The sequence below is a fragment of the Emydura macquarii genome, unplaced genomic scaffold, assembly GCF_026122565.2.
Source record: "Emydura macquarii macquarii isolate MOO-44397 ecotype Brisbane River unplaced genomic scaffold, CSIRO-AGI_Emac_v2 contig_295, whole genome shotgun sequence".
Classification (NCBI taxonomy): domain Eukaryota; kingdom Metazoa; phylum Chordata; order Testudines; family Chelidae; genus Emydura; species Emydura macquarii.
The window spans coordinates 12,599,922-12,617,479 of NW_027130432.1; the positions used below are offsets into that span (position 1 = coordinate 12,599,922).

General features: G+C 45.9%; 1 protein-coding gene across 3 annotated transcripts; it reads right to left on the reverse strand.

Moving 5' to 3' along the window:
* Positions 1 to 2,743: 2,743 nt before the first annotated feature.
* CFAP20 (cilia and flagella associated protein 20) lies at positions 2,744 to 16,214 on the reverse strand. Of its 3 annotated transcripts, XM_067552574.1 has the most exons (6): positions 15,926 to 16,177; positions 8,277 to 8,356; positions 6,852 to 6,963; positions 5,810 to 5,998; positions 4,391 to 4,501; positions 2,744 to 3,234 (listed from the first exon to the last, which is right to left on the reverse strand). In XM_067552574.1, the coding sequence occupies exons 1-6, from the start codon at positions 16,007 to 16,009 to the stop codon at positions 3,229 to 3,231; spliced, it is 582 nt and encodes a 193-aa protein (XP_067408675.1). In that variant the 5' UTR covers positions 16,010 to 16,177; the 3' UTR covers positions 2,744 to 3,228. The 3 variants fall into 3 exon arrangements, with proteins under 3 accessions (XP_067408675.1, XP_067408665.1, XP_067408680.1); XM_067552564.1 differs by lacking the exon at positions 2,744 to 3,234 and having other exon boundaries at positions 4,382 to 4,501; positions 15,926 to 16,194; XM_067552579.1 differs by lacking the exons at positions 2,744 to 3,234; positions 4,391 to 4,501 and adding an exon at positions 4,540 to 4,897 and having other exon boundaries at positions 15,926 to 16,214.
* Between the last annotated feature and the right edge of the window lie 1,344 nt (positions 16,215 to 17,558).

Here is a 17,558-nt window from a genome sequence, read left to right on the forward strand (position 1 = left end):
ATCAAGTTCTCCCTCTTGTCCCTAGGACTGCTAACGCTTTGATCAGAGAGCAATACTAGGAGAGGACCTTGTTTGAACTACACTTTGTGAATCCAATGCGGTCTGACCCCAAAGGGAAGGGCCAGTTACACTTGCAGCAGCAGCAACATAACCCAGAAAATGCCATCATGTTTTGTTCTGCATTAAAACTATTGAGAAACTTTGTGGCCATCATCAGTTTATTCCAGCAAGATAGAGCTGGAAGAATTAATTAGGATGGCATCCCACAGAAGACAAAGGTCAGCTGGGAATTACCCATCATGCCTGTTTGATCTCTGTTGCTGTACTTAACAATCCACACAGGCAGGAGTCTATCAAAGCAAAGACATCTGCTGAAGGCAAAAGAGAATCATTGGACAGCCTCACCAACTAGTGCTCTATTAATGCAGCCGCTGCTCCCCAGGGCCTCTTCTCAGCAGACACCTGAAAGGGGGACAACAAAAGTGACTTGCCCCAACACAGCAGTAGTTCACTTTGGTGGTCTCACTACTGCTACAAGAGAAAGGAGTTACCAACCTGCCACTGGCCACCTGAAGTTTGTAACCATGAGCAAAGCATCCATTGGGGGGGGCCACGTTTATCTCGTCTGGGACTGACCGATGCTCAAAGATGCCAAGATCTCCTCCCCGCTCACTTGCAGTCAAATGCAGTCTTTGGCAAACTCAGTAAATGTGTCTGGATAGATTACAGATGAACTTCATTAAGGACAGTCTTGGCACTGAGCAGATGGGTGGGAATGAAACAAGTCTCAAGCCAAGCCAAGCCTAAGGGTGTCAAAGCAGGATTGATGCCTCCCATGTGTGGTGCCTCACATCTTTCACCTCCTCTCCCATATTAAGTGTTTTATTAGTCAAAGCTGCCTGGAAATTCAGTTGTTAAAACACCCTTAAGATACCTCCTGCCAGAAGTGCTCTACAAACAACTACAGGAGGGTAAATTTCAACCTCCTTTTCAAAGGCCACCTCCCGCATTTGTTTAAAGATGCGAACATTGCAGCTGACCTATCAGCAGCCTGGGAATTGATCACACCAGTAAAGAGGGGTCTATAAAGGACCTCCCATTTTTAGAGGAGTGGAGACTGAAGAACTTCAGTCTGGGACACCCCCAGATGGGTCGTCAGCAGCAGAAACTGAATCCTGGACCTCAGTTCTAGAAGCAGGAGACTACTGCTCCAGCTGCAAGACCCAGGTCTGTTATCTCAAAAGCTGTAGCAGTCTCAAATCGCTATGGTCCAGCCACTGGAGAGGGGCAGAGCCACCTTACAGTAGAATGACACAGGCTAGTAAGAGTTGGAAGAGAGGAGTTACATCAGCAAAAGGGAGATCATGGTTGTTTCAAGAAACTATATACCTGACGCTTCTCCTGTGGTGCAGTGGAGCTCCTATGAGGGACCATTAATAAACTAGCTACATGTTCGATTCACCCACTGTGGGTTAGACCTGGCGATAGAAGGTCTGTCATTCACTGTTTAGCTTGCATTACTGACATAATTTGGTTAACATTATTTTGGTAAGACTTCAACACAGCACAGAAACGACACTCATCCAAATTGGTTGAGAGAGGAAAAAGGCTGGTTTAGAACAGGAAGATACTCTGCTAAAGGTCAGCTGCACTGCTAAAGCTCCAAAGGAGAGGAGCAATTTGGCAGTTTTAATGTTATTTTGTGCCTTTGCCTACAAGTGGCTGTTCAAAGGCGTAACCGGGAGAACGGATTGATTTGTGCCTCCTGAGAAAGCTGGCTCATGGATAAGAGACTTGCCTGAAGGGTACAGACCCGTCTTCCTGGGATGAGCAAACAAGTGAAGAGCAGCACCCATGAAGAGCCAGCCCGTTATCTGCATGCCCGCCCCACACCAACATCAGGAAGCTGCCCTAGGTAACCAAAACCAAATGTCTGTAACAGGCAAAAGAGGAATTTGAAAAAGAAGCCCAGGGGGATCTCTCAGGATGAGACATGTTTGTTCTTGTCCTTAAAACTGTAGCAACACAGACAGGAAGATTTCCAGTACAGAAATTGGGGGATGATGTTATAAGGGGGCTGACAGCCCTAGTTTCAGGTTAGAGCCCCAAAGAACTCTGGGTGATGCCCAGGAGAGTTTACTTGTGTCTCGCTGTAGGGAATTCCTTTCTCCATGTGTCTCGGCCACCGAAGTAGCGCACCTTATGGATTAACTGCAACTGCTTCTCCACCATGGCCCTGACATCCACTTTGTCAGGGATACGGACATTGTGACAGGCAGGAATATCCGCTAATAGGTCATCCAGCTGGGAGACTCTGCCATGTCTGTCTGTGAAGGTCACCTCAGCCAGGTGAATGTTCATGAAGGGATCCATACTGGTAATACAGCTCACTGCTGTGCTCTCGTCACGGAAATCGACTGTGGGGACACAGCCGTGAATTCCTTGGAGGTGGATGACCAAGCTGTTCTCTTTGCCAGAGTGGCGGGTTTCCACTATACAGCGCTATCCCACAACCACCGCCGAGGGGACCAGGCACCCAGGGGCGCCTGCTCAGTGAGCAACCGGGTAAATTCTGCCCATGGTGTTGAAGTTGCCCTGTATGATGTGGTTAGTGCACAAATCAAATTGGAGTTCAAAGACAACATTAACATCTGGGTTGCTAAAGATATTCCTTAGAGCTTTTTAAGTCCAAACATCTGTGAGTTAAAAAGCACCATCAAAGGAGGGAGATGCCAGGTCACACTTACAAACAGAATCAAATGTTTAATAACTTTCAAAGTGTGAGTATTACATCCATATTTAGAACATATATAAAATAAAGACAGAAAACCAGGAAAGGAAAAATACATTGGTATCTTTGAGAGGGCACACTTAACCCTGTAATTCCACAGCAGATCCTGTCTTCAGACACGCTACTGTCATTTACGTGGTAATTCCCCCAAGCGAGGCAAAGATTAGGTACCACATCACTTGCAGTGTTTAGACTCAGCTTTTAGGAACAGCCAGATAAATACTCTGATTCTGTGCTACTCATGGACGTGCAATGCAATCCCAGTATTATTACATGGTTAGTTGTGTCCTGCCCAGAAAAGGGATACCAAATTATTCAAGAGTTACCCTATGCAGAGTGAATTTAGCTAATTTTGTTTCATTAGGACATTCTCCTCCACCTGCCTTCATGTTCATACAGAGCCATGGCACGTTCCTCATGTTTCTTTCCAATGCAGTTTATTGCTGCGCGGGCACAAAAGAGACAGTATTACTAAGCAATTAGCGTCCGACACACAACACGGGGCATGTTGGAATAGAAGGGTTCTACCTCTGCCCCCCCACATCAGCGTAACAAATGGTGCAGAATGGGCTGCTCCATTGGCAGCCCTAAACGATCTTCGTTGCTGGCCACAAGCTATTGCCATGACCGTTCGCCTGCCTTCGCAGCACGCAATCCGACCTACCACTAAACAAACATCAGTTTCTTTGGGGCGGGGCAGTGGGGAGAGAAGAGGCACTCCCTTGAGAAGCTCCTCCAAGTCCCTATCCCTCTGTCTTACTCCACCCAACCCAGAAGCACTTTCATCATGAGGGTTTCTGATCGAGGAGAGCTAGACATTTATCTATAAAGCCCTTCAATACTGATCCTGAAACTAGAGAGTGATCATTGAAGAATGATCCAAATGGCTCCTTCCCCACCCACCCCAGGGACACAGCACAACAACACCTTTTCCTGCTCCACGGTCACACACTCATCCCTCTTCCCTTCCCAAAGAAATGATGCTACCAGCATGAGGTGAGGATAGGCATCAGAGTGCAACTCTAGGGGAGTCAAGATGAGTGACTAGGGATGGAGGAAACAGATGCTAGCACCTCTGCTTGGAGGAGGTCAGCAGCAGCAGCCAGTTTGTCAGCAATTCTATTCTTTAGTTGTGTGTGAATTCGGCATCTCTCACCAGCACAAGAGTGGCCATTTCCAGGGTTCAATCCCAGAAGGGGATGAGCATAGACCACAGTGGGCGAACCATCACACACTCCCATCGCCCATCAAATTTGGAAGGCCTCCTTCCAGGGCTGGGGAAGGGAACCAAGCCTCCATCTCCTTCAGAGCTCTGCTTCCCTGGCAAGACTGCCAGTCAGTCAACAATTTGATAGATTGCTACTGATTTTAGTAACCAGGAGCCAGTGACTGGTGTAAGCGGCAGGGCGTATTCCCTACTGTGAGCAAAGGGAAAAGTCTTTCTGGTCACAAAATAGTCTGGGGGGCCTCTTAGAAGAAGAAATCTCCTTTTGCTAAAACACCAGGCGGGAGGATGAAATGCTAGACAAAGGAGAGAGATTTTTGTGATGGCCCTAGCTGCTGCTTCTCCACTGCTCCCTCCTCATTGGGCTAGCTCACCTTGGCCTTGTTCTGAACAGGGAGATACAGCTTGAACTCAGCTGGAAGCTCATCCTCCGAGTAGAGTCTGTCAGAGAAATACACCCTCCGGATGCGACAGTTCGCATGGATCTGGGGACAGAAAGACGGAGAGAACTGGCTGCATATTTAACACCCTCTCTCTTTACACTTCTCCCCTTCAGCTTGACAGTGGTTTGGCTCGCAACACACCCTGGCCTCTCTAGTCACTTTCAGAGCTCCCCCTCATCTGAGATTCCCAGATCCCTAAAGTCCCCATTGGTGATCAGTGCTGCAAGCATTACGCTGATCTGCTGATTGCCTCAGAAGCCGTATCAAGAATTCCTGGAGGTATCATATTCCCCCCCACCTTTCTTTCTGGCAGCTTTAAAAGGTAGCAGCTTCTCCCCCTGTAGCAGCTTCTGAAGTGTCCTAGCCAATCATGATGCCCTTGGTACTTGTAGCTGGATGTCCCAGTGTCTTATGGAATCTCAAGTACTGGTACCTGGGCTGAAAAAGAGTCATGATAAACTGCAAAGTAGTTATTTTGGGAGTGTGGGAGCCTGGAAAGCAGTGTCTAATGGGGTCATATATAATGACCTGAACATCTGTCAGAGTTTCTCTGCTCATAAAGTTGACACTGGCTCTGAGACGGAAGCAGAGGTGGTTCTTGTACAGTCCTATATTAGCACCTTTCATTCTTCAGAGACTCTCCTAGTCAGGGACTCTTTTCAGTGCAGTAGATGGCACATACATCTGGGAGGTTTAAGAGATCTGGGAAGAGCACCGGGAACTCCACAGAAACAGCTCTGCCCGGCTGCCAGATGAGAGAAGATTCCTCACAGTTGCCACCCCCCTGCTCTCTATTGCTCCTTTCTTTATCAGAATCCTCACTATTGGAGGGGAGAAAACTCCAATTCTGCACCTCTTTAGGATTTCCCTGGGGATAGGAATGGGAACAATGGCTTCCATCCCACATCAGATCTGTGCCTGGCATCCCAAATAGACTCAAATACCAGCTGACCACAGAGAAGGCACCTTCCAACTTCCTCACACAGCTGAAGGCTGGCGAGAAGAGACAGCAGATGAAGCTAGTTCCATCATCATCTCAGAAGCAGCTGAATTAGGGGTGGGGCAGGGCTAAGGCCCAGCACAATCACCCCTCACCAATACGCGAGGTCACTAGCACGAGCTAGCGAGGGGTCTGAAGTCTGTTGCTCCTCTCTAATGGTGCTCATTTAAAACAAGTAACTGTCTAAGAAGCCAAGCAAGGTGGAGCCCAGGCCCCTGCTCTGCTTGGATTCCAGCAGTCCATTCTTCAGACTAGCAAGAAGGGAGACTGCAGGGCATGATCTCTCTGGCTATGGAGGCCCTGAGCTTTGAGAAGTAGCCTCCCTGACTGCAGCTTGGCCTGCCTCATACCTGGACCCTCAGGGTCTCGATGTAGTTCGTGCCATAAGCGCGGCGTGTGAAATCAGACAGGTTGAACTGAATTTGGTTCCAGCCGTCATCCAGCCGCATGGGCATAGTGCAGATGAAGGGCTTCACTCGGGTTGTGCTCTGGTAGTTACTTGCCCGGAAGCGCCTGCGCACGTTCTTATCATCCAACACCTGATGCAGAGGAAAAAGACAGCCTGTCAATGAGATACAAAAGTCAGCAGAGCTAAGTTCACTCAAGACAAGCCATCTCCAATGCAGAGTCAGACTCTAGGAGGTTTTGTAGGATAGGACTTCCTCCTCCACTTTACTGCTAGAATATTCATAAGTCAGTGCCTGGATGCAACATGAAAACATAGGTTTCAAACATGGTCATTATATCCTCTCATAGCCTGACTGGTGTCTCTAAACTCCAAGCCACAAGACTCATCTAGTCAGGCTGTGATGGTAGAGAAAGCTTAATACTAAGGGGCTGAGGGAAAGAAAGAGGATTTTGTGGTCAATGCACTGGACTGCAATGGACTAGGACTCAGGAGATCTGGCTCTGCCACAGACTACCTGTGTAACCTTGGGCAAGTCACTTCATCCCCATAATAGTAATCCCTATCTCTTCTCTACACTTTTCATCTGTAGATATCAAAGCACTTCATAAAGGAAGTCAATATCACTATTCCCATTTTACAGATTAGAAAAATGAGGCACAGCAAGGGAAAATGATTTGCCCACAGTCACCCAGGAGATCAACAATAGAACTCAGGATACCTGAGTCCCAGTCCTGTGCTCTGTCCACTAGGCCACCCCTACCTAGGACCAATGTCAAATGGGGATTATATTTCTCTACTTCACAGAAGTGCTAGTAACAGATTAATTAGTTTCTGCAAAGTGCTTGGATACTACAGTGATGGGAGTCATGAGTATCTACACAGCCAGACAACTAACTCCCAGTCTCTTTATACCTACCAGTTATTGGGGGAGTACTCCCCTCTCTAACCCCGACAGAGGCAGTTCTGCATGTTACCCCACTCACCTGCACTTCAAAGGTGAAGTATTTCTTCAGGTTCTTGATGATCATCACCAGGAAGGGCAGTTTGATGCCCAGTGTCTTCTTTGGGTCAGCAGGGCAGGTGATGTACGTGGTACTGGGAGGGAGAGAGACACTTAATATTTCTAGCTCCTCACATCAGTCTGCCTGGTACAAGGCAGATATCTAAGTACAGCACATTCTGAGACAGATCCATATGCAAGAGGAATTAGCCAGGAAGCCCTTATGTTAGATTTAAGCCTTCCAGGTCTAAAGTCTACACAAACCACAGGGTTTCATTGGTTCCATATAACTTGGAAGGTCTGAAGTTCCCACCCCTTTGACTGTCTCCTTGTCACTAGAAGAGGTAAAAACTGCAGGTCACTTAGAGACACTTCCATTTACTACCCTGCGTGGATGTGCTATACTCTGCTGCCACCCCTGAGCAATTTCATCTGGTGTAGCAGTATGCTACAATTTGACCATACGGGGTACTAATGGTCAGCCAACCAGATGACCTGAACACACCTAACCAGGTAGATCTGACAGTGGAGGCCCCAGTGAAACACACTGTTCCATTCCAATGGGGAAAATACGGAAGGGTGGAGAGGACTAGGACAAAATCAGCATTCAGTTCAAATGTTCTCTTCCTTCCCACCAGGTTAATAGGACACTCCAAGGTTATCACGACAGCTTCCCGCTCACACTTCAGGCACACAGCATTAGACCCATTCAGCTTGTTTTTTTAATATGACTTTGATCTAGATCTTGATCTAAACAGTTGGCCCCCTCAAACCAAAAAGAGTACGAACTCCCAAGCACCGCATATGTTTAAGGAAGAGTTAGAGGACGGAGAGTCCCACAACTTTTGGCAAGCTCTAAAAATCCACCTGTCTCTCATATTTCAGCTTGCTGCTGCTGCTACTACAATGTCACTCATCCTCAAGTCTTTAACTGAGGGATAGTCTTAGGATAATCAGAGGCAAGACACAGTGCATTGCTTTTGCTACGATTCAGCTCTCTTCTGGGACTGGATTAAGGGCTCCAATGCCTCAACTGGCTCCAATAAGAAATGCAAGTTATATAGGGATCAGAAAAGAACACCTAGATATCACTAGGGCTTGTTGAGCAAGTCCATTTGCATCTAGAGCTTTATAAGCATTTAAAAAACGCCAGCAAGGTTTAAAACCAAAATGCCTTGGAATAAAAAACTGAGCACGAATGGGAGGCTATCTGCCCTTGCCACAATAGTGCTACACCAGGGGCCACTTGATTTAGGACAATTTATCCATAAGCTTAGGGGAAAAGAGATTGATAGTCTTTGGGAAAGAGAAGATGACTGAAGCCGCATCAAGACTGTTAGATCGTTCATTCTGTTTGAGGGCTAATGCTCCATAGCACATTAGAAAAAAGAACGGCCTCTTCTTCTACCTGACGTTTGTTCCTTCGATCTCCAGCACCAGCGACTGGATATCGTTATCGGTGATTCTTTTGATATGGCCATTCCGCACCTAGAACAAGAGAAAGTGGAACATTGTTACAGGAGAGAAGACAGACAACCGCCATTCCTGAAGAGTGAGGGTGATCTCCCAGCTCAGAAGAACACACTAGAAAGACATCCCACAAGAACTCATCTGGGCATTCACATGAAGAAATCAGCTGGATATATCCCATCATCCCATGCCACCACAACTTCAATTACTACTACAGGACATGCTATTACCCTTCAATATCAGAACACCACGCAAAAGACTTTACCGAGAGTCTGCAAGGTCCAATGTCATCTGTAGATGTGAGAGGGCATAACTATCTCCACAAAGCACATCAGTATACAGAAAAATGCATGCTGAGTCACTCCGATGCGTTAAGTCTAGTATATGAACGGCCAAATAATGCCAAGCCAGACAAGTGCTAAGTTAAAACAAACCAGGGAAAGGAGTGAGAGGTTGTAGCAAAAGCATCAGGAAGCCAGGGTCTATTTCTTCCCTCTTATTAATCCGTGACTCCTGCATGCCTAGCACACCCTCTGCACTTACAGCACTCTTCTCTCCCACGTGCTGCTGCCCATTGCTGGGGCTGGACACTGCAGCCTGGAGTGCTCAGGCAACAGCAGCAATGGATGAAGAAAGCTTGTTTAAGTAAGGTTAGAGAGAGAAAAAAAAAACATGGCTTGATATGATCTGAGATCTCCAATGGGCAAGTAAAGTTAGCTGCAGCCAGTTCCCTGCACATTACCGGGAGGCCAGAATAGGAATTGGCACAGTAACTCACACTTGCTCTTCTCAGCAACCAACTTATGCTGAATCTCAGGATTTTCAAGTTAATTTTTTAATGAAACAGCTCATTCCACATTAAAAAAGATTGAGATCTACATTTAAAGGCACTCTTGCTAATTAAATCACCCACTTCCTAGGGCGGAATCAGCACCTTGCAACACTGTGAATCCATGATTTAATTCCTATAGTGCCACTTTGCTGCTAAAATACAGAACCGCATTAAACATCTAACGGGATGATTCCAGTCAAGAGTAATAAAATGATTTACAAAACCAGCAATTCATCTTAAAATTACTTAGTCAGTTGATCTAGATGGACCTACAGTGGATGACTGTGCGTGTGTTACAAGAGAGGAGTAAGAACGGCAAACAGAAGCCCCCCTCTCTCTGGTCTTTAAGGATGTCTCTATTCAGATTACCTGAAATTGATGCTGAGACTGGTGGGAATGCTAGCATGGACTGACAGACCATATTTTTAATCCCATTCCAAGCCCTCACAGATGAAGAAGATATTAAGCTGCCAGTATAGCAGTGTATTCCTGCTCTCCAATCCTATGCCTCTGCTGCACCAAATACATCTTCCATTTATTTATAGATCTGTCTAAAAGAAACGAACCTGGCAATTTTAAGATGATTTGATGGTTTTGTCACTTGCAACAGGAATCATCCCCCTTAGAAGACTAATGTGGTTCTACATATTGGCAGCAACAATAGGTGCTATAGAAATTAAATCATGGAAACAAGGATGCAACATGCTGATTTAGCACTAGGAAAGCTACATGGTTAAGCAGAATTAGATAACAATGGTAAGAATGCCTGCTCTCAGGCTACATTACAGCTTTCACCATTCATTGGTAATTGTAGTACAGCTGCACCACTGGGAGCCCAAGATTTCTTAGTGCCAAGAAGGGGAGACAGGGAAGATTCAGTTTTGGGTTTCTCTAGTGAGACTGCCAATATAGATGCTAGTTCATTATTTAAACAATTTTTAGCACATTCTTTTTCTAGTTAGGTTTCCTTCTGCTAGCTAGTTGGTCAATTTAGTGCAACATGAAATTGACAAGTCATAGTCCATTAAAATCAATTTCTCTCTCCAAACTCAAGAGATGTACTGAAGGATTACAGAGGCAATGTGTTTCTTCTCATACAACATTCCTCGGAGCAGGATGAGGAGACAAGAGGAAAGATCTAAGGTAGGCAGGACAACAACAGAGAAAGCATGGATGAGACAGCCAAGTAGGGCAGAGGGCATAGTCATGGTCCTCTTATTAGCGCATCTAAAGGCCAGCATATAAGAATTACAAAGAATTTGGGATGCCAAAGTTTCAAGATGAAACGGATTAGTCTACAAAACACAATAACAGTTTGCTAGCCAATCAACCCTTCTACTACCCAATCAAAACCAAAAGTAGAATACAGATTGAGAGCAGCATAAAAACACAATTAACTCCTTCTACAAAGAATTCTACTGGCTCTCAGATTTTGACCCCAATCCCTCCCTAGAAACAGAGGGAAGTGGAAAGTCTGAGGACAACAAACTTGTTTTACAAAGGCCTCTAAAGAGTCATCAGAACTAGCCTATCAACCAGAGCTAATTTGACTCTCAGAAGAGAAGACAGCTGAAAGGCTCTGGATCCCATTACTTAACACCCCACGCCCGGGCAAATCACTCCCCAGAGGCTGTCATTCTGATAGCAGTTAATACTGATTCCATAGATTACAGCCCGCATTGCTCGAGGGATCTCTTGATGTCATGGAAAGGGAATGTTTATAACTACAGATTACAGCAGTTGCTCAGCAATGACCAGTGCAGTTAAAGTGAAGGGGTTTTTGTTACAACTTGGAGTCAGTGCTCAGAAATTACACTCCCAGAAAAACTAATTTTGAGCTAACATTTTCTATACATCGTCACAGCCCAAAGATGACTTTTTTAGAAGTAGAGAGAAAGGACTAGATACGATAGGATTTTTTAAAAAATTCTATATAACTGGGGATATTATCATCCATATAAATGGATAATCCTATTAGGAGTTACACTAATTTACTAATTAGTGACCTGCCTGGATGCTAACGACAATAAAATGCTTATTCGCACACTAAAAAATGACTGGACTTCAAGGACACAATCATCTTTAAAAAAAAAAAAAAAAAAAAAAAAAAAAAAAAAAGTTTTGTATGGACACTTTTTTTTTTTTTTAACCTATTATTATTACTTGTAACACCTTAGATCAGTGTAACTGGAAGATTGGAGAAACATAAGATGAATTCTCCTATCAAGGGCTGAGTGAAAGTTCAGTCCAAGTGGGGACAGTTGAAACAGTGAATTAAACAGGCTGAGGGAGACCTCTAGAGGCATCAAAAAGTATTTTATTGCTATCCAGACTTAGTGCGGACATTCATTATCTGTGGCTGGAACCATGCTAGCAACAGCTGTGTTTAAACTCTGCTGTTGCTAGCACCATTTCCCTGACCACCGTAGACAGGGATTCCTCCCCCCTTGAGATTCATGCTAGTCTGACTGTGCTGTGGATTATTCCACCCATACATGGGCTATAACAGCATTTTCTAATATGGTTCCCAGAAAACAGTCCTTCCACACTGGTCAAAAAAACCCATGCAAGTAACAGCTATTTGCATTCTGTGGTCAGATTCCAAGAATAGTTATTTAGTATTCAGATGAATACCAAACCCTAGCATACACTGCATCACTATAGAACAGCATTTGAAGTTGCTCTAACTTTTAAGTTCTCTCTTTCAGTTTAACGAAAAATTTCAGTAGTTGCATACTTGGAGAAATTATCAAGAGAATCCACAGATTTAATAAGTTCCTTTGCACAGTTTCCATTCACTGCAACAGAATAGCTTGCAATGAGTTCCCCTGAAATCAGAGAGCCAAGAGCTCAGGCATGAAGAGAGGTTCTGATTAAGTGTTAAAATGCAGAGAGTGACAGTGCCTTGCAGGGATCCCAGAAAGGCTTGGATGACTCTGAAATGGCAGGAGATACACTTCCTTAAGGAGCGCGTGATCTGAAGACTGATTTGGTCTGCACAAAAAAGTCTAAAAGAGCAAGAAAACAAGTTCTGTCGGGGGCTTTGGTGACTGTTCTGGCAGGATGGCACTGGGGTTAGTAACTAGCTATTCCCTACCTTAGAAAGCCAGGGATGTCCACCGCAATTTTCAGTGGCATAATTCACTCTGGACTCCAGAAGTGAAGTCTGTGAGCATGATGCTATACACAGAGCAGATGTGTGAAGGAGCTGCCCTCATTACCAAACCACCTGCCCAGAGACTAACTGCAGCCCATGCCGAGGGACAGAAGAGACAGTAAGAGAGAAGGAATGAGAACTAATACATAAAGAGAGTTGGAAGGCACACTGTTCATACAACATAATCAAGAAAAGGTTTCCAGTGTCCACGTAAGCCTTTGTAAAGTGAATGCTTCCAGGTTTTTAGAAGGTCTTTGGCCGCCCCATTTACATTAAGAAAATTGGTATAGATATAACTACATCATTACAGTTATATCAGTACAGATCCTTGATGTAGACAACCTGCACAGGTCTTAGTGGGGTTTACACCAGTCCAGCTTACTTTACATTACTGCATTAAGCTGTACTAGTGATTACAGCAATATAGGTACATCAGTGCCAGTTTCCTTTACATAGGCAGTGCCTAATAAGACCACTACCTCTTGATATATTACAAGTGAACCCAGATCTTCAGGAAATGTTAATCTCTGAAGACCCCCCCAACTATAAGTAACAAAAGTACAGGTGAAAAGGTGACAAATCCATTGACTTTTACAAACAAATTATTAAAAGAGCATTTTAAAAGTATTTGTAAGAATCAGTTGACTGGAAAAGGAGGTTTAACTGTGAAGGGCACAACAGCTGAGAGGAACATTGTGACCTTAGTTTAGTTCCCAGTGGACATTGGCCCCATTACAATAAGCTAGCGCAAAGCTCAGCACACTTTGCCATGACAGACATCTGAGTGGCCCAGCACCAGGAGAACAAGGTAAAAGCATTTGCACAATTCCCACTGAGGCTGTGCCCATCTCTAACCAGTGCTGTCACTCACTTGGCAGCATTCACATTTTAATGAGACCATTACAAAAGAAAGAAATGCTTATAAACCTCAAAGCAGATGGTTAACTACACCCTTATGTGCACAAGTATTTTTCTTAGAACAGCACTGCATCCACTGGCTCGGTCTTGCTCTTGATCTGTTATGTTTATTTCGGCCCTGATCCTATAACTAACCACTTGTGAACAGACTGCTGCTATTAACGCCAATGAGGCTCCATGCAGGTACAGCGATCTTCTCACATGCAAGAAGTTGCACAACTGAGACCTTACAAAGCTAGCACTTCTTACAGCATGGATGTTAGCTGAACAGTATTTAAAAAAAAACCATTGGATCCCTTTGGTTTATTTCTTTGCACTCCCTTATGTTTGCAACGCACTCCACTGTAGTACACTCAAAGTGCTGCTGGGCTCTCCTCTTTCAGATCACAAATAGGCCTTGTTCTATTTAATATTGTTAGCCCACATCCCTGAAGCAGCACAATGGACACCTGTAGCAAAACACACCTCCAATTTAAAGAGAACCTTCAAAAAGGAAAAAAATTGGGCTCTTGCCACCCCAACCCTATCCTTTCTGTGTGCTGCTGTATGATGTACAACGAAGGTCTGAAATGGTTTTATAAATATAAATAGATGTTTTCCTGTCTGCTATGTTACATTAGAATTTCAGGTCTTGTGAATAGACAACAAGCAAAACTATGATGTCACAAGAGGCTTAATACTGAAGCAACTGGGAGGGGAAAAGGAGATTTAGTCAGATGGTTTAGAATTTATTTTGGGATTGATTTTTGCATAACATCAGTCACTAATGAGTACTTTGGAGGAAAGATGTCTCTGTTAAAGGTTCAAAACCTGCAAGAACTGACAGACATCTGAGAGGCCTAAAAGCATTGCAGCAAAACCAGGAAAAGCTAAAGCTGACATTCTTGCCATTTCTATGTAGAAAAATTAAAAGACATTTTCAAGACTTCTTTATATAATCCTAAAGGGGAAAAACAGAGCTTTTAAAAGTCCTTTGCAGGCCACTTTTAAAAAGAACTTAAAACAAAAATCACATCTTTGACTGACATTGTTTACATCCTACTGTTACAATTACCTATTTTTCCCAGGTTGTTTACTTCGACCATTTGACAGCATATTGCTTATAATCACTTTAATTGTTTCACTATGGTTAGCTCCCCATGTTTGTGTGGGTCTTTTGTAGAGCAATGGGAAACATTTTTTTAAGATCAGAAAAATGCGATTTTCAGACCACAACATTTGGCAAGGAGATTTTGGGGCAGATGTAGAAACTGACACTATTTGGATCTCATTTTTTAAAATTAACAAGATTTTACACTACCTACTTCATATTTTACAGTGTGCAGAGGGGAATTTATATATACATTATGAGTAATATAGCATATATTACAGTAATGTAATGAGTAATCCCTTTATAATGTTCTCTAATACGTTTTAACGAAATACTGTTTCAAACAGCACGATGTTAAAGTGCACTAGGGAATCTTTAGTGTGAACCAGCAGGGTCAACGTGGATCAATTATGTTCAACGCAGTAGTAAGCTTTAGAAATCAAGCCTCCACAGTCTGCATTACTCCTCCGTGAAGACAAGGCTTTAGACACAAGTAATCATTTCTGGTGTTTTTCCAGATAAAACACTGATTTTTTTTTTTTTTTTTTTTGGGGGGGGGGGAAGGGACTGGACACCAGGGGTTTCTCATTTAAAACTGAAAATCAGAAGCTCTGCTTATTATCTATAAGCAGCAGACTCCATGACACCATGGATGAGCCACGAAGTTGCTGCATGGATGGGACAGAAGTTGGACAGCTTTTGCAGAAGTGGCCCTGCAAATTAGAAGGTCACAATACTACATCTGATTGAAAGAGAAAGACTTTCAAACAATGGCATTTGACTGCTTCACAACCCGCTCCAGTCGCTACCTCAAAGGACAAGTCAAAGACCTGCATGACAGCAGGAGCAACAAGTTTGCTTACTGAGAGCACACACTGCAAAGGAAGATCGTTTGTGACCATGCCGTCTCCCAAGAGATGGCAGTCCAAGCTTGTCCTGGTACATCATTCCCCACAAGGACATATTCCGTCCAGAGGGCAACTTATCAAGAAGGGGCTCACTCCTCCAGGAAGTACTCAAGAGCAGAAGAGGCCCACCATAAACCTGCCAAGCAACCAGTGATGCCCAGGCCTGGGATGCAGGTTGCCAGGCAGCTCGTTGCCATAGGGACAGCTGATTACCAACCTCTCCTGCACTGACTGGGCACAGACATGGCACTGAGCCCCTAAGCCCGGGGGAGAGGAGCCCCCCCGACCCCTGCCTGGCACTGGTGGGCTGGCACCATTTGGACAGCGGGGTGGGGGGAAAGGGGAAGGCCTGAGAGCCATTGAACGGAAGCACATGATGGAAACCACTTAAAGCCAGAGGGTGTGGCCGCCCCCGCCGCCTCGGGTCCCGCGCCTATGGTGCCAGGCACCCCAGCCCCCCCCAGAAATCTGGGGCCACCAGCGGCTCTTTGCTGCCGCCCCTCCCAGCAGGCGGGGCCGGGCGCAGGGGTGCCGCTCTCCCCTGGGTGCCCAGGGATGGATGGAGCTGGGGGCGGAGCTGCTCCCCCCTCCCGGCTCCCACCCAGCGGGGCCGGCCCGGCTCGCCCCACATCTGCAGCCGCTCCCTGCCGCCCCGCAGGAGCTCAGCCCGCCGGCCCGGCACCTTCTTGTCCCAGATCTGCAGGGGCTTGCTGCCGATGCTGTACAGCACGGAGAGGAAGCCGCTCTGGAACGTGTTCTTGAACATCCCGCCGCCGGCAGGGGGGTGCGGGGGAGGGGGGGTCTCCCGGCCGGCTCGGCTCGGCTCCCTCCGCTCCTCGCTGCCGCTTCCGATCCGAGCCCAGACCACTGCCTTGCTTGACGCGCGGGCGCCCGCGGAGGGAGAGCGGGTCAACACCGGAAGGGGAGGAGCCTCCCTGAGATTCTTCCGCGCCTCGCAAAGGTCCTCACGGCTGGTGGCGCCGCTTAGTTCAGCCCCTTCTGCCAGGTCGCGCACCGTCTCCAAGGTACTACTTTCCTCGCCAGCCGGAACTACTTCTCCCTCCCGCGGAGGGGCAGTGTGTTGTCAGCGTGTGCGTAGTGCTATGGTAACAGCGATACGCAGATCCCAGAGTGCCCAGTCCCTGCCGCAGCCAGAGCGGAGGGGAGGCTGGGGGGTAGGCAGAGCAGGGGACGGGAGGGATGTGTGGTAGGGAGATGGAGGGGGGGGAGTGGCTGGGGGGTAGGCAGAGGGGGGGGCAGGGAGATGGAGGGGGGTAGGCAAAGGAGGGGGCAGGGAAGTTGAGGGGCAGCTGGGGGAGGCAGAGGAGGGGGTGCCTGGGGGAGTCGGGAAGGCTGGAGAGATGGAGAGTAGAGGGCGGCAAGATGGAGGCAGAGGGGTTAGGTCTGGGCCTCAATAAGTCCCCCTCCTCCCCCCGTGTGTTTTTCTTGTTCCCTGGTGGTGCCCAGGTTGTGGGGGAGGCGGGGGGCTGGAGCCCTAGTGCTGTGTTTTGGGCTGTTGAGACACCTGAGGGGGTTAAGTCTTTTCCCTGCTTGTTTTAACCCTCGCAGCCCCTGGCATGTGGAGGAGCCTTGCTTTTCTTTTGCTGGAGGTCTCAGTGGAGGACTCAGAGTTGTGAGTGGGAACGCTTTCAGCCCTTAAAGAAAAGGATCGTGCTGCTGAAGCATCAACAAAAGAGCTTTTCTCCCAACTGATTATACAGCGGTTGGAGTTTAAATTAGTTTTTAACAACATCAACAATAAGTCTACATAAGAATCTCATTCTCCCATCCCTAAATCTGGTCTCTTCCTTGCCCTCTGTCATCTCTTATCCTACTAGTTCTTTGGTCATCTGGAGAGTGAATGGCTAATGTAACAAAACAAGCAGAAAAAAACAAACATGTTTTCTTTCAAAACAAAACATCCTTCTTTATCACAAAGAGGCAGAAAAGGGGCTAACTTTTTTTCCTTTGAAGTTTTGCAGGTGAGTATCTATGATTTTCTTCTTTTAAGTGTTGCAGGTGAGTACTTATGATTTTTCTTCATTTAAAAAAAATTCATTCAATGGACTGGAATAGTCATATACTCAGGCCCTGATCCTGCATAGATTTATGCATATGCTTATGCACTCTCTTCCATTGACTTCAGTGGGACTGCTTACAGTGCATAAAGTTAAGCCTGTGCATAAGGTTTTGCAGGATCAGGGTCTTAGAATGAAAGCTCTTTGGGTAAGGGACTGTCTCTCCTTTATGTATGTGGAAAGTACTGAGGGGCCTGACTGGAGTCACTAAGTGCTCCTGCAACATAAATATTAGGA